This window comes from Pseudorasbora parva, chromosome 13 (genome assembly GCF_024679245.1).
Source record: "Pseudorasbora parva isolate DD20220531a chromosome 13, ASM2467924v1, whole genome shotgun sequence".
In the NCBI taxonomy this organism is placed as follows: Eukaryota; Metazoa; Chordata; class Actinopteri; order Cypriniformes; family Gobionidae; genus Pseudorasbora; species Pseudorasbora parva.
In genome coordinates this window covers 790,512-805,046 of record NC_090184.1, presented here as the reverse complement: position 1 = coordinate 805,046, position 14,535 = coordinate 790,512, and the positions used below count along the sequence as shown (strand labels likewise).

The window sequence follows — 14,535 nt, the reverse complement described above, 5'->3', positions numbered from 1 at the left end:
AGAGCAGGTGTGTGTGTGTGTGTGTGTGTGTGTGTGTTCCTTGTTGGGCAATACTTGTGAGGACACAAATGTCCTCACTTATATAGTAGAATATAAAAATGACTCACTAGTGAGGACATTGGACTGGTCCTCACTAGTTTAAAAGGCTTATAAATCGGCCAAAACAAGTTTATTTAAATCTATTGCTCTTGTAAGGCCGCCCAAATCGTCCCAATGGAGGCTGACGATCGGCGGGTGAAGGTCGCTGCGCGTTCGTCTTTTCAGCGGGGAAAAGGGGATTTTATTCCAATTCCTCGTTATCTGACTCCATTTATTGATAATTTAGAATTTGGGTTAGAATGCCAATTGGTTATTTGGTCATTCATTTTTAATAGTTTAAGTACACATTTAATTATTCCGTTTAACCCTTTGTTGAAATTATACCCAACCTGAATAATTCCAGAGCAAGTCAGAATCAATCAAAGTGTAACAATTTATTTAACAGTCAGGTAAATGTATAAAGCCAATAACATAGTCAATTCAAAGGTAATCCATATATAACATCAAATACTCTGAAGTAAAGAATGAAATGTATACCTGACTTCTGAAAACTACATAATGCTGGCTATCTTGAGACATCCAGCATTACGGGCTGACCGGTTTAAAGTGTCAAGCCCTGAGCTCTTTGCAACATTTCCTTAAATACCCAGAAACAAATGCACAAACTCTTTCAAATGTAAACACGAGTGCACAATGGGAATTTGCATTGATCAAGACTTGTATTGATGTAAAGGCCAAACGGCTGAAAGCCACACCCACCAAACTAAGACAAGATATCTTTAAACTCTTAAAACATTGATTATCTTTTGGTTAACTTCTGTGGAGATGAGATATTTGTACCAGTCGCACTGAGACATTTCAAACGATATCAAACGCATATAATACTGTATCGTGTGGATTGACATTGTAACAAAGAGATTTTGTGTGTGTTTTCAGTGATCTCAGCATGAGACAGGGAAGGAATTGGGGAGACGGGGTATATAGGGAAAGATGTAGATTAGCTGATACTGAGGTGAGACTTGCGTCTCCAGTGGTGTGTGAGGGACAGTTCAGATGTTAATTTCCTTTATTTTCTCAGAGAGTCCTTGTTCTTCATTCAGACATTTCGGCATATACTAGTTTTTTCAGTCTTACACTCTGTACGTTTCTGTGATGGGTAGGTTTAGAGGCTGTGTGTGTGTGTGTGTGTGATGGGTAGGATTATGAATAGGGGTTGGGTTAGGGGATAGAAAGTGTCATTAACCTGATATAAAATCAATGGAAATCTATGTAATATCCTCACTAATATAGTGAAACAAACCTGTGTGTGTGTGTGTGTGTGATGGGTAGGATTAGGAATAGGGGTTGGGTTAGGGGATAGAAAGTGTCATTAACCTGATATAAAATCAATGGAAATCTATGTAATATCCTCACTAATATAGTGAAACAAACCTGTGTGTGTGTGTGTGTGTGTGTGTGTGTGTGTGTGTGTGTGTGTGTGTGTGTGTGTGTGTGTGTGTGTGTGTGTGTGTGTGTGTGTGTCTTCACAGGCCAGATTATACAACAGACAAATACGACCTGCTGTTCTCGAGCCGAACTCTAAAGTCAGCTGGACTAACACATCTCATCAGCCCCAACATCTCGTGGGAGAAGAGGTGAGACGGAACGCTGCTCATGCAAGTCACAAACACCGCACGGAAATATTCACAACGCTTTCTCAAACATGCCGAGGTCTTGATGCGCTCAGCAGGGCTTGACGTTAACTCTTTTACCAGCCACATATTAGGCTGCTGTCCCTTTAAGACCTGCCGCAACAATCGATAATTCTCCTCAGATCTTGAAATAAACCAATGGAAACAAGAACGTTCCATCTGTGACCTATATTCTATGGCAAAGATTGTTTTATAACTCTTTTTTATTTTAGTGATTTTTAAAGAGGTGGTAAAACACGATTTCACTTTCACTGTAAGCAAAGGGAGATATTTGCAGAAATCTGTTTCTGAGGACTACAGCAGACGGCCGGTAGAGACTACAGGCGTTCCTCCAGGGTTGGTGACATCACTAATCCCAATATTTACATAAACTCCTCCTCCGAGAATATTAAATAAGGGGGCGGGGCCATTTTTCATTGCTGTGGTGAAGAGTTAGTAGGCTGGAGTGTTGTTGCCGTAATGCTGACGAAACGCTGTTATTTTCATCCGGATTGCAGGTCCACTTTGTTCAGCGAGCTCGGGATCAATGGTTAATTTATTTTTAATAATTATTACCCAAATCTCGCTCTGAGCTGCACATTTTACGGAGGAAAGCTTCCACAATCTCTGCGAGTTCAACGCAGGATTCGCACAACGGCTTGTCCTGATGGAGCAGTTCTGACTTTAAGAACGGGCCACAGCCTGTAATGATTTATGATTCGTCGATGTGTTTCCTGTAATAGTTCGTGCTGTTAATCGTACGTTGAAGCCAGTTTAAAACAACAAACCCGTTTGTTAAACGCTCATTCATACTTAACGTTATCCGACAAACATCTAACGTTACAAACGTTTAAATCTCAACAGTAAACTTGGATTTAGTGTGATTAGATCTTTAATGTATTGTTAATCTCAGGCATGATAAGCGTGGTTCTGTGTTTGGCTACTATAGTAAAGCCAGTGTTTAGTGCTGGCTTTGGGTTAATAAACCTTGCGACAGATATTTGGCTAATATCGTGCTAAAAATACCAAAGGTGGCCTTCAGTAGCGATCGCTATAGATCTGCAGTCTTTACGGCCGGTAAAGGGGAGGGGTTTCAGGAACACGTGATCTAGGCCGTTAGCCAATCAGAGGACAGCTGGGCCAGCTGACCAATCAGAGCCCATTGCGTATTTCTGAGGCTTCATAGAACCTGGAAACCGTCAGACTGTTTTTACAAGAGCAGTGTAGAATAAAGGTGAAATATAGGAGAATAATGAATCTCGAATCCTCTGGTGTGGGCAGACTAATGGGTTGATGCTGGAATCAGAAGTGGGAAGTACGAAATTCCCATAGCATGTGAAGGCAGCATTAGAAGCTCTCTCTCTCTCTCTCTCCCCCTCCCTCTCTCTCTCAGGCGCTGTATGTGAACCCTATGGACTGCTACAGCCTCCACTGGCCCGTCTGCAGAGGTCATCTGAATGTCCACAGTGGGCTGGGCGGCTCTCTCACAGCAGTACTGGTGGACCTCGAGACCATCTGGACTCACGCCATTCAGAAGCTTCTAGAAATCCCTCTGAAGGATCTGAAGGTACCAGAGTCCGGTGCCGCTTCAGGCTTCCTTCGGCTGGCGTGTGCAATCAGGTGGTCTGATGACTTGATGGTGTTCAGTATTACAGATGCATCCTCCTGATCCCAGACATCTACAACAGGCAGCACGTGAAGGAAGTGGTCAATATGCTGCTGGTTAAGATGGGCTTCTCCGGTACGTCACCAAGAATATTCCTGATCTTTTTTGATGCAGTTTATTCTGTTGTGACTCAGACATCGTTGCGCTGCTCTACATTGGCTTGTCTTGCACACACTTGTATATTGCCGTGTCGTGTTGACCCTTAGGTCAGTGCTTCGTTTGCTTTCTTCTGAAACTGGGACTTCTTTTGTTGCAATGCTGCATTTTCTTATTGGGTCGGTTTGCTTTTACAAAGCAACATTTCAAAGCGTACCAAAATGTGTTAATACAAGTCACATGTGCCTTTGTAGGGGTGTAACGGTACACGTGTATTGAACTGTACGGCACAGGGAGTTTTTTGACTCTAACCCGATTTCGCGCTGCATGTAAACGCATTAACCTGCTTTCTGTCGGATTATTGAAGAGTGTGTGTGTGATAGGTGAGGAAAACGCATATTAGATCAGATTTAAACGCATCCAGACAGAGCAAGCGTTTAGCAATAAATAAGAATAAGCTGATATTTGTGAGTTATCAGTTTACTGGTGTGCTTGTAAACACACTCATTAGGTGGTGTGAAACTGTGTGTGTGTAGCTGTGATTGTGCATCAGGAGTCAGTGTGTGCGACCTTCGGCAGCGGCCTGAGCAGCGCGTGTGTTGTGGATGTGGGCGATCAGAAGACCAGTGTGTGTTGTGTTGAGGACGGAGTGTCCCACCGCAGCTCCAGGTGAGACAAACACACTAGATGAGGACATGTTAAACATGGTAACACAGAAAACAAGATTATTTATCTCACCCCATTGGCAGATTATTTATCTTATTTTAAGCAAAAACTCTCTTCATTTAGAGTTATTTTCCCCAAAACAAGACAATAATTTTTTCTTGTCTAGTAAATGTTTCTTAAAGGTCCCGTTCTTCTCGTGTTTTCGAAGCTTTGATTATGTTTACAGTGTGCAATATAACATGAGTTCATGTTTCGCGTGTAAAAAAACACTTATCTGTACAGCGCTGTTTCCTCTGTCCTACAAACGGCCTGATGATTTCCTTGTTCTATGAAGTCCCTCCTTCAGAAACACGTAACGAGTTCTGATTGGGCCAGCGCTTCCCGCGCTGTGATTGGACAGCAGCTTAGCGCACTTTCCCCGGAAAGGTCCCGCCTCTTACATAACGGGGAGATGCAACGAGACCACGCCCCCTATTTTGCGTGTTCTTGTGGGCGGAGCTTTAGTCAACAAACGGTTCTAGTGACGTCATCACAGCAGGAAGTGCAGCGGTGTCGTCCAGACCGGCCGTTCGCTGTCGGCTTTGAAAGGGAACTTCTGTTAAATAAAATATATCGCTTGGCATTGAACTTTGAGCTTTATAATTTTACAGGTATTATTTATGCTCCAACAGCAACATTACACACTAACTAAAGTTAGAAAGATGGAATCGCGAACAACGGGACCTTTAATGTAGGAATTTTTAGATGTTTAGACTAGAAATAAGACAAAAATACTGAGTAAGAAGAGCATGTTTTGCAGTGCAGTGTGTGATGTCCATGTACTGTACTCTTATTATTTCACTATGGCAAGGTTAATTCAATGTTTAATACTAGGGCACCTTTAAAGTTTTAATCGAATGATCTCTTACTATCATACAGCACAGTAAACCTCTGTGTGTCTCAGGTTGTGTCTGGCGTACGGAGGCGCGGACGTGACGCGGTGTTTTTTCTGGCTCATGCAGAGAGCTGGATTTCCCTACAGAGAATGTCAACTCGGCAACAAACTCGACAGTGTCTTACTGCACCAGCTGAAAGAGTCCTTCTGCCATCTGGATCAGGTCAATATTCACCATTTTAAAAATCCTAGTTGTGTCAGGACCAGAGGCGGGCATTAACTACAGGGAGTGAGGGGCGTGGCTAAGAGATGCTGTTCAGCCAATCAGGACCAGAGGCGGGCATTAACTACAGTGAGTGAGGGCGGGGCTAAGAGACGCTGTTCAGCCAATCAGGACCAGAGGCGGGCATTAACTACAGTGAGTGAGGGCGGGGCTAAGAGACGCTGCTCAGCCAATCAAGACCAGAGGTGAGCATTAACTACAGGGAGTGAGGGCGGGGCTGAGACACGCTGCTCAGCCAATCAGGACCAGAGGCGGGCATTAACTACAGTGAGTGAGGGCGGGGCTAAGAGACGCGGTTCAGCCAATCAGGACCAGAGGCGGGCATTAACTACAGTGAGTGTGGGCGGGGCTAAGAGACGCTGCTCAGCCAATCAGGACCAGAGGCGAGCATTAACTACAGTGAGTGAGGGCGGGGCTAAGAGCCGCTGTTCAGCCAATCAGGACCAGAGGCGGGCATTAACTACAGTGAGTGAGGGCGGGGCTAAGAGACGCTGTTCAGCCAATCAGGACCAGAGGTGGGCATTATGCTAATTAGGAACAAACCTAAGGCTGAATTACTGATGTTTCAGTTCAGAATCGATCATTTCTTTTAGGAGACAATAACAGCTGTTCTTATTAGGGGCAGTGTAAATGGCCTAAAGGTGTTTATGTGTGTGTGTTCAATATTTATTTCGTCGTATTCTTTCATATTGGCTTCTCCTGCTGTGATCTGATGTATTATTGATGTTCCTGCAGGATATTTCCGGGCTGCAGGACCACGAGTTCCGCACACGTTTCCCAGACTCCCCAGTGCTGCTGTATCAGTTACGGTTGGGAGACGAGAAACTCCAGGTACAGATGGGCCGGATTAGCTTTAGCACATGGTGTCAGCTGTATTTCTATAGGACATTACACAATACAGATAGTTTCAAAGAAATAAACACGAAAACAACAGAATCAGAGATGCAAACTTCATCAAATATGAGACTAATTCAAATAAAGCAGCTCTAAAGAGCGGGCAGTTCAGAGCGGTTCAGGGCAGTTCAGAGCGGTTCAGGGCAGTTCAGAGCGGTTCAGGGCAGTTCAGAGCGGTTCAGGGCAGTTCAGAGCGGTTCAGGGCAGTTCAGAGCGGTTCAGGGCAGTTCAGAGCGGTTCAGATCTGTTCAGGGCAGTTCAAAGCGGTTCAGGGCAGTTCAGAGTGGTTCAGGGCAGTTCAGAGCGGTTCAGATCTGTTCAGGGCAGTTCAAAGCGGTTCAGGGCAGTTCAGATCTGTTCAGGGCGGTTCAAAGCGGTTCAGATCTGTTCAGGGCAGTTCAAAGCGGTTCAGGGCAGTTCAGAGCGGTTCAGAGCTGGTCATGGCGGTTCAAAGCGGTTCAGATCTGTTCAGGGTGGTTCAAAGCGGTTCAGGGCAGTTCAGGGCGGTTCAGATCTGTTCAGGGCGGTTCAAAGCGGTTCAGATCTGTTCAGGGCAGTTCAAAGCGGTTCAGGGCAGTTCAAAGCGGTTCAGGGCAGTTCAGAGCGGTTCAGGGCGGTTCAGAGCTGGTCAGGGCGGTTCAAAGCGGTTCAGATCTGTTCAGGGTGGTTCAAAGCGGTTCAGATCTGTTCAGGGCGGTTCAAAGCGGTTCAGATCTGTTCAGGGCGGTTCAGATCTGTTCAGGGCGGTTCAAAGCGGTGCAGATGGTAAATGGACTGCATTTATATAGCGCTTTTATCCAAAGCGCTTTACATTTTTGCCTCACATTCACCCATTCATACACCGACGGCGATGTCAGCCATGTAAGGCGCCATCCAGCTCGTCGGGAGCAGCTGGGGTTAGGTGTCTTGCTCATGGACACTTTGACACTTGGTCAGGTGGAACCGGGGATTGAACCACCAACCTTCTGGTTTGTAGACGACCTACATGAACCACTGAGCCACTGCAGCCCCAGATCTGTTCAGGTCAGTTCAAAGTGGTTCAGATCTGTTCAGGTCAGTTCAGAGCGGTTCAGATCTGTTCAGGGCGGTTCAAAGCGGTTCAGATCTGTTCAGGGCGGTTCAAAGCGGTTCAGATCTGTTCAGGGCAGTTCAGATCTGTTCAGGGCAGTTCAGAGCGGTTCAGATCTGTTCAGGTCAGTTCAGAGCGGTTCAGATCTGTTCAGGGCGGTTCAAAGCGGTTCAGATCTGTTCAGGTCAGTTCAGAGCGGTTCAGATCTGTTCAGTTCAGTTCAGAGCGGTTCAGATCTGTTCAGGTCAGTTCAGATCTGTTCAGGGCGGTTCAAAGCGGTTCAGATCTGTTCAGGTCAGTTCAGAGCGGTTCAGATCTGTTCAGGGCGGTTCAAAGCGGTTCAGATCTGTTCAGGTCAGTTCAGAGCGGTTCAGATCTGTTCAGTTCAGTTCAGAGCGGTTCAGATCTGTTCAGGTCAGTTCAGAGCGGTTCAGATCTGTTCAGGGCGGTTCAAAGCGGTTCAGATCTGTTCAGGGCGGTTCAAAGCGGTTCAGATCTGTTCAGGGTGGTTCAAAGCGGTTCAGATCTGTTCAGGTCAGTTCAGAGCGGTTCAGATCTGTTCAGTTCAGTTCAGAGCGGTTCAGATCTGTTCAGGTCAGTTCAGAGTGGTTCAGATCTGTTCAGGGCGGTTCAAAGCGGTTCAGATCTGTTCAGGGTGGTTCAAAGCGGTTCAGATCTGTTCAGGTCAGTTCAAAGCGGTTCAGATCTGTTCAGGGCGGTTCAAAGCGGTTCAGATCTGTTCAGGTCAGTTCAGAGCGGTTCAGATCTGTTCAGGTCAGTTCAGAGCGGTTCAGAGCGGTTCAGGTCAGTTCAGAGCGGTTCAGATCTGTTCAGGTCAGTTCAGAGCGGTTCAGATCTGTTCAGGTCGGTTCAGAGCGGTTCAGAGCGGTTCAGGTCAGTTCAGAGCGGTTCAGATCTGTTCAAGTCAGTTCAGAGCGGTTCAGATCTGTTCAGGTCAGTTCAGAGCGGTTCAGGTCAGTTCAAAGCGGTTCAGGTCAGTTCAGATCTGTTCAGGTCAGTTCAGAGCGGTTCAGGTCAGTTCAGAGCGGTTCAGGGCAGTTCAGAGCGGTTCAGGTCAGTTCAGAGCGGTTCAGGGCAGTTCAGATCTGTTCAGGTCAGTTCAGATCTGTTCAGATCTGTTCAGGTCAGTTCAGATGTGTTTAGGGCAGTTCAGATCTGTTCAGGGCAGTTCAGAGCGGTTCAGATCTGTTCAGGTCAGTTCAGATCTGTTCAGGGCAGTTCAGATCTGTTCAGGTCAGTTCAGAGCGGTTCAGATCTGTTCAGGTCAGTTCAGAGCGGTTCAGATCTGTTCAGGTCAGTTCAGATGTGTTTAGGGCAGTTCAGATCTGTTCAGGGCAGTTCAGAGCGGTTCAGATGTGTTCAGGTCAGTTCAGAGCGGTTCAGATCTGTTCAGGTCAGTTCAGATGTGTTTAGGGCAGTTCAGATCTGTTCAGGGCAGTTCAGAGCGGTTCAGATGTGTTCAGGTCAGTTCAGAGCGGTTCAGATCTGTTCAGGTCAGTTCAGAGCGGTTCAGATCTGTTCAGGTCAGTTCAGAGCAGTTCAGATCTGTTCAGGGCGGTTCAAAGCGGTTCAGATGTGTTCAGGTCAGTTCAGAGCGGTTCAGAGCGGTTCAGATCTGTTCAGAGCGGTTCAGATCTGTTCAGGTCAGTTCAGAGCGGTTCAGAGCGGTTCAGGTCAGTTCAGAGCGGTTCAGGTCAGTTCAGAGCGGTTCAGGTCAGTTCAGAGCGGTTCAGATCTGTTCAGGTCAGTTCAGAGCGGTTCAGAGCGGTTCAGAGCGGTTCAGAGCGGTTCAGGTCAGTTCAGAGCGGTTCAGATCTGTTCAGGTCGGTTCAGAGCGGTTCAGAGCGGTTCAGAGCGGTTCAGAGCGGTTCAGGTCAGTTCAGAGCAGTTCAGAGCGGTTCAGGTCAGTTCAGAGCGGTTCAGATCTGTTCAGGTCAGTTCAGAGCGGTTCAGGTCAGTTCAGAGCGGTTCAGGTCAGTTCAGAGCGGTTCAGATCTGTTCAGGTCAGTTCAGAGCGGTTCAGATCTGTTCAGGGCGGTTCAAAGCGGTTCAGATGTGTTCAGGTCAGTTCAGAGCGGTTCAGGTCAGTTCAGAGCGGTTCAGGTCAGTTCAGAGCGGTTCAGATCTGTTCAGGTCAGTTCAGAGCGGTTCAGAGCGGTTCAGGTCAGTTCAGAGCGGTTCAGATCTGTTCAGGTCAGTTCAGAGCGGTTCAGATCTGTTCAGGTCAGTTCAGAGCGGTTCACATCTGTTCAGGGCGGTTCAAAGCGGTTCAGATGTGTTCAGGTCAGTTCAGAGCGGTTCAGAGCGGTTCAGGTCAGTTCAGAGCGGTTCAGATCTGTTCAGGTCAGTTCAGGTCAGTTCAGAGCGGTTCAGGTCAGTTCAGAGCGGTTCAGGTCAGTTCAGAGCGGTTCAGGTCAGTTCAGAGCGGTTCAGGTCAGTTCAGAGCGGTTCAGGTCAGTTCAGAGCGGTTCAGATCTGTTCAGGTCAGTTCAGAGCGGTTCAGATCTGTTCAGGTCAGTTCAGATCTGTTCAGGTCAGTTCAGAGCGGTTCAGATCTGTTCAGGTCAGTTCAGATCTGTTCTGGGCAGTTCAAAGCGGTTCAGGGAAGTTCAGGGCAGTTCAGAGTGGTTCATAAATATAATAAGACAACAACTATATAGCAGTTTAGTCAAAATACTAAGACTAAAATCAAATCAGAATTTGCCGTCCAAATGACCACTGGTTTCTGTGTGATCTGCTCTGTAGGCTCCCATGGCGTTGTTCTACCCGGCTGCGTTTGGGATTGTGGGTCAGAAGATGGTCTCCCTGCTGCATCGCTCTCAAGGGGACGCTGAGGATCCACATGATGAGCATTTCCTCCTGAACACACAGAGCAAGCAGGACCAGGCACGGCTCTCCTAAACACACACCAGACCAGTGTGAGCTGGTTTAAAGGGGCGGGCCACTCATTATGGTTCATTATGGGCTGAACTGTCCCTTTAAACACCGGCTGGTGCCAAAGAACAATACTGCCACTGTTCCTGCTGAAAACAGGCAGTTAGGGCCGGGGACTGACACACATTTCACAGCTCGATTTACATTTACAAGCTTGCGATTCAATATCGATTATTATACAGTACATGACAAATGTTACCGAGAGAAAACATCTCTCAACTAATGCTCTGAACTACACACGGGCTTCAGTTACTACATTACTGTGTTATTAATGTTAAAATTAACTGATTTAAATACAAACATTAATTACACTCAAGGATGTTTTTATAATAATAGTTATAATGCTAACTTTGCCATTACATAATCATGATTCTAAAAACTTGACGGATTTATTCAAACATGCATTAATATTGGAGAACATCAAAAACATGCAAATAAATTAAATATAAATCTGATTAGTGATGAAATTGGTCTTTAAGGTCAGCATGAAATCAAAATGGACAGTTCGTGTTTTTTTTATGGAAAATTGCAGTGTTTATTGTAAATTATTTATGGGTGTGCATCATTATTGTGTTAATAATCCTGAATCAGAATAACTTCATCTCTTCTCTGATGACGAGGGCGGGGCCAGCTGTCACTCACATGAGATTAGCCAATAGCAAACCACAGCCATCCAATCAGAATCAGCCCTACATTTGTTCTTGTGTGCGAAGCGTTTCACAGCACAGTAGGTTTTATATACGCACAAACTGATGGATAAAAAGCTAGGAGAAGCAGCTCTCAGGACGGATGGAATCATTCATCTCAGGATGGTATAGTGTGTGTGTTCTCAGTGTGTTTTTCTCTCTCACACACAGTCTTCTAAAGCCAGCGCGGACCGCAGAGCCTTCCCGAAGCCGGCTGGGTTTGAGGGCGAGTGTGAGCCGCTGGAGAAGGGGACTCCGGATGCTGATGCCCAGGCCGAGGGCCTCGTCTCTGGGGCCGAAGCGGACGAATCGTCCTCAGCTCTGCTGCTCCGGAAGACGGCCGTGACTCAGTTTGAGGGAAAAGCTCTCGGCATGGATAAAGCCATCTTACACAGCATTGACTGCTGCGGTAAATACTGGCGCGGTTCACTGTTTGCCAGCACATGGGGGAATCTCGCATCTTATTGGTTGGCCATTTGCATGCACATTAATAGCTGTTGATTAGAATGAAAGTGTTAGACTTGTTCTTCATCTTGGTTTTAAGAGACTTAAAGCGTTAGTTCAGCCAGTAATGTAAATTGTGTGATTAATTCCTCCTGTGGTTGGCCAGCCGTCAGACCTCCGCTCATCTTCACACACAGATGAAGATATTCCTGATGAACTCTGACTCCTCCATAGACGGCATTGAACACTTTCAAGGGTCAGAAAGGAAGTAAAGACATGGTTAAAATAGTCATGTGACTCCAGCGGTCCAGCCTTAATATGATGAAGAGATGAGAATACTTTAGTGCGCAAACACACACACACACACACACACACACAACCACTTTATTAATGACAGAAATTACATTTTTGGGTGAACTAACCGTTTAAGAGTGGGTCAACCGGGTAATTATAGATGGGTTATTTATTGTACCTTTATGTGTTATGAGCTCATGTTGTGTGTGTGTGTGTGTGTTTGCACAGCCTCTGATGAGACGAAGCGTAAGATGTACGGCTGTATTCTGGTGGTGGGCGGAGGGCTGCTGTTTCACGGAGCGCAGGAGTTCCTGCAGCATCGCATCCTCAACAAGATGCCTCCATCCTTCCGCTGTCTGGTGGAGAACGTCGACGTCATCACACGCCCGAAGGTGTGTGTGTGTGTGGGCTTGTTTTTGTGACACATGAGGACACAAATGTGTATAATGCCATGGGTATGACACAGGTATTACAGGAGAGGGTGAAATATGAGGACATTACCCATGGCCCCACTTTACAAAAGGCTTATAAATCACACAGGAGGAGTTTTTATGAGAAAGTAAAAATGCAGTGTGTGTGTGTGTGTCTGTGTCTGTGTGTGTCTGTGTGTGTGTGTGTATTCTTGTGCGTGTGTGTGTCCGTGCGTGCGTGCATACGTGTGTGTGTGTGTTGTCCATGTACAGCATTGTTGGTGTGTTGTTGTGGCAAATTCTAACTCCCTCTTGTCTTCAATATGTCAATGAAAATCTCACTTTAAACTTTATTGTATGAACAGCAGAGTGAGATGTTCAGCTGGCATCTCTCTGTGTTGTTCATACAATAAAGTTAACCTTCCTGAGACCTGGAACTTCAAGATTTTCATTGACATATTGAAGACAAGTGGGACTAAGAATTTGCCACAACTGTGTGTGCGTGCATGCGACGTGCGTGTGTGTGTTATATTTTTACACACTGCTGAAGACACTACAAGACATTTGGTTCAGAGCACTGCAAAAAAAAAAAAAAATCTTACTTAGTATTTTTGTCTTGTTTCTAGTCAAAATATCTAAAGATTCTTAAAACAAGAAGTATTTACTAGACAAGCAAAAGTAATTGTCTTGTTTTGGGGAAAATAACTCAAAATGAAGAGAGTTTTTGCTTAAAATAAGATAAATAATCTGCCAATGGGGTGAGAGAAATAATCTTGTTTTCTGTTTGAATTAAGATTATTTTTCTCACCCCATTGGCAGATTATTTATCTTATTTTAAGCAAAAACTCTCTTCATTTTGAGTATTTTTTCCCCAAAACAAGACAATTACTTTCGCTGGTCTAGTAAATGTTTCTTAATGTAAGAATATTTAGATGTTTGGACGAGAAACGAGACAAAAATACTGAGTAAGAAGAGCATTTTCTGCAGTGTAACGCATTGCTCCCATCACTGCTCCTCCGTCAGGACATGGATCCGCGAGTGACGGCGTGGAAGGGCGGAGCGGTTCTGGCGTGTTTGGACACCACACAGGAGCTGTGGATCCACCAGCGCGAGTGGCAGCGATTCGGCCCGAGGATGCTCCGCGAACGGGCCGCCTTCGTCTGGTGACGCGCTTCATCGGCACAACATGCCGGGCAAATAAACAATATTTCATATTCCAGTGGGAGGTTTTCACAAAACAAGTATTTTTGTGTATTTTTCGATTATTTTTCCTACCCAGGTCAAATCTGTACTCGTTGCTTCTTACAAAACGTGAGATAGATTTTACAGACACTTCTCCTGTTTTCTTCCCCAACAGTTCTGGAACTGAACGTTTGTAGAATCAATAATTGCATATAATGGAGTTAGTCAAATGTAATGTGCAAATGTTGTCAATAAGATTGAGCACAGTTATGTTTTACTGAATTATTACTTATGACAGCTCGTTGTGTAATAAAGCACTGCATAATCAAATATGTTACATGATGTGATATAAGAAATTGATTCTACTATGAACTCACCAACAATGTCATTTCTTTCTAGGGTTATACTTTATTTTACATTTAATCATTCATTAGTCAATCGCCTCAGATATTGTTTATCACGGCATCCGTGATTATGGCTAAAATGCACGGGTCATTCACAGAAGAACATTCTCCATATTTAATCAGAGATTTGACTCCCCAGTAGGGCTGCACGATATTGGAAAAAAATTACATTGCGATATTTTTTACCCCAACGATATATATTGCGATATTGAGAGCCATCAATCCAGGCTAAAGTCAATAATTACCATTCCGTGATATTAATAATTTCACTAATAAGCAAGCTTTATTACAAGTGACAAAAAGAAATGTTGGAAAGTGTGTAAACATGACATTAAAGCTCCAGTAGGTGGCAGCAGGTGACCGTCTTAATGAGTGAGTCACTGAGTCGTTCATTCAAACGATTCATTCGAACGCTGAATCGTTCACACTTGTTTCTGTGAGTGAGACGCGTTACGGGTCTGCTGTGAACGATTTTCGCTGCTGAAATAGAACAACAACACTAAATATTGCATCTAAAATGTAAGTGACTAAGTGATTGTTAATTAGTTGTTTATGGAGCTGTCATATCAGTGTCATTTTCAGTCGTGATAGGAAAACGCTCAAGTGTTGTGATTTCTCCTCGAGAGGCTGCACGAGTGTCAACAGCGCGACCTTATTATCATCAGTTCATCATATATTATCCACAATCGATCGCCACTTACACTAAACTAATGCACAAACATTCTTGCATTTGGTGATTCGCTAGGTATTTTGTGCTTTAATCCGGCTCTTGTCCATCAGTCAAGTAAAGTTATCTTTCACTTGTCCCTTCAAAACACCCACATGTCCCGGACAAGCGTTAATGTCGAGCCCTGCTTTGTATTCGTCGTAAAGATCTTTGTGGTGCCGTTTTAAGTGATCAGA

General features: G+C 45.1%; 1 protein-coding gene across 4 annotated transcripts in view; it reads left to right on the top strand.

The window, feature by feature from the left end:
* actr8 (actin related protein 8) overlaps positions 1-13,565 on the top strand; it is a 16,814-nt gene extending 3,249 nt beyond the window's left edge. For 3 of the 4 annotated variants that reach the window (XM_067412878.1, XM_067412876.1, XM_067412879.1), the window contains 11 exons: positions 1-7; positions 1,569-1,673; positions 3,103-3,276; positions 3,357-3,450; positions 4,008-4,140; positions 5,081-5,234; positions 6,030-6,125; positions 10,024-10,164; positions 11,070-11,307; positions 11,865-12,028; positions 13,034-13,565. The exon at positions 1-7 is cut by the window's left edge and continues 104 nt beyond it. In XM_067412878.1, coding sequence (XP_067268979.1) covers positions 1-7; positions 1,569-1,673; positions 3,103-3,276; positions 3,357-3,450; positions 4,008-4,140; positions 5,081-5,234; positions 6,030-6,125; positions 10,024-10,164; positions 11,070-11,307; positions 11,865-12,028; positions 13,034-13,213 — 1,486 coding nt within the window. In that variant the 3' untranslated portion in view covers positions 13,214-13,565. The remainder of the gene's footprint in view (positions 8-1,568; positions 1,674-3,102; positions 3,277-3,356; positions 3,451-4,007; positions 4,141-5,080; positions 5,235-6,029; positions 6,126-10,023; positions 10,165-11,069; positions 11,308-11,864; positions 12,029-13,033) is intronic. The other variant, XM_067412877.1, reaches the window with a different exon arrangement.
* Positions 13,566-14,535: the final 970 nt, after the last annotated feature.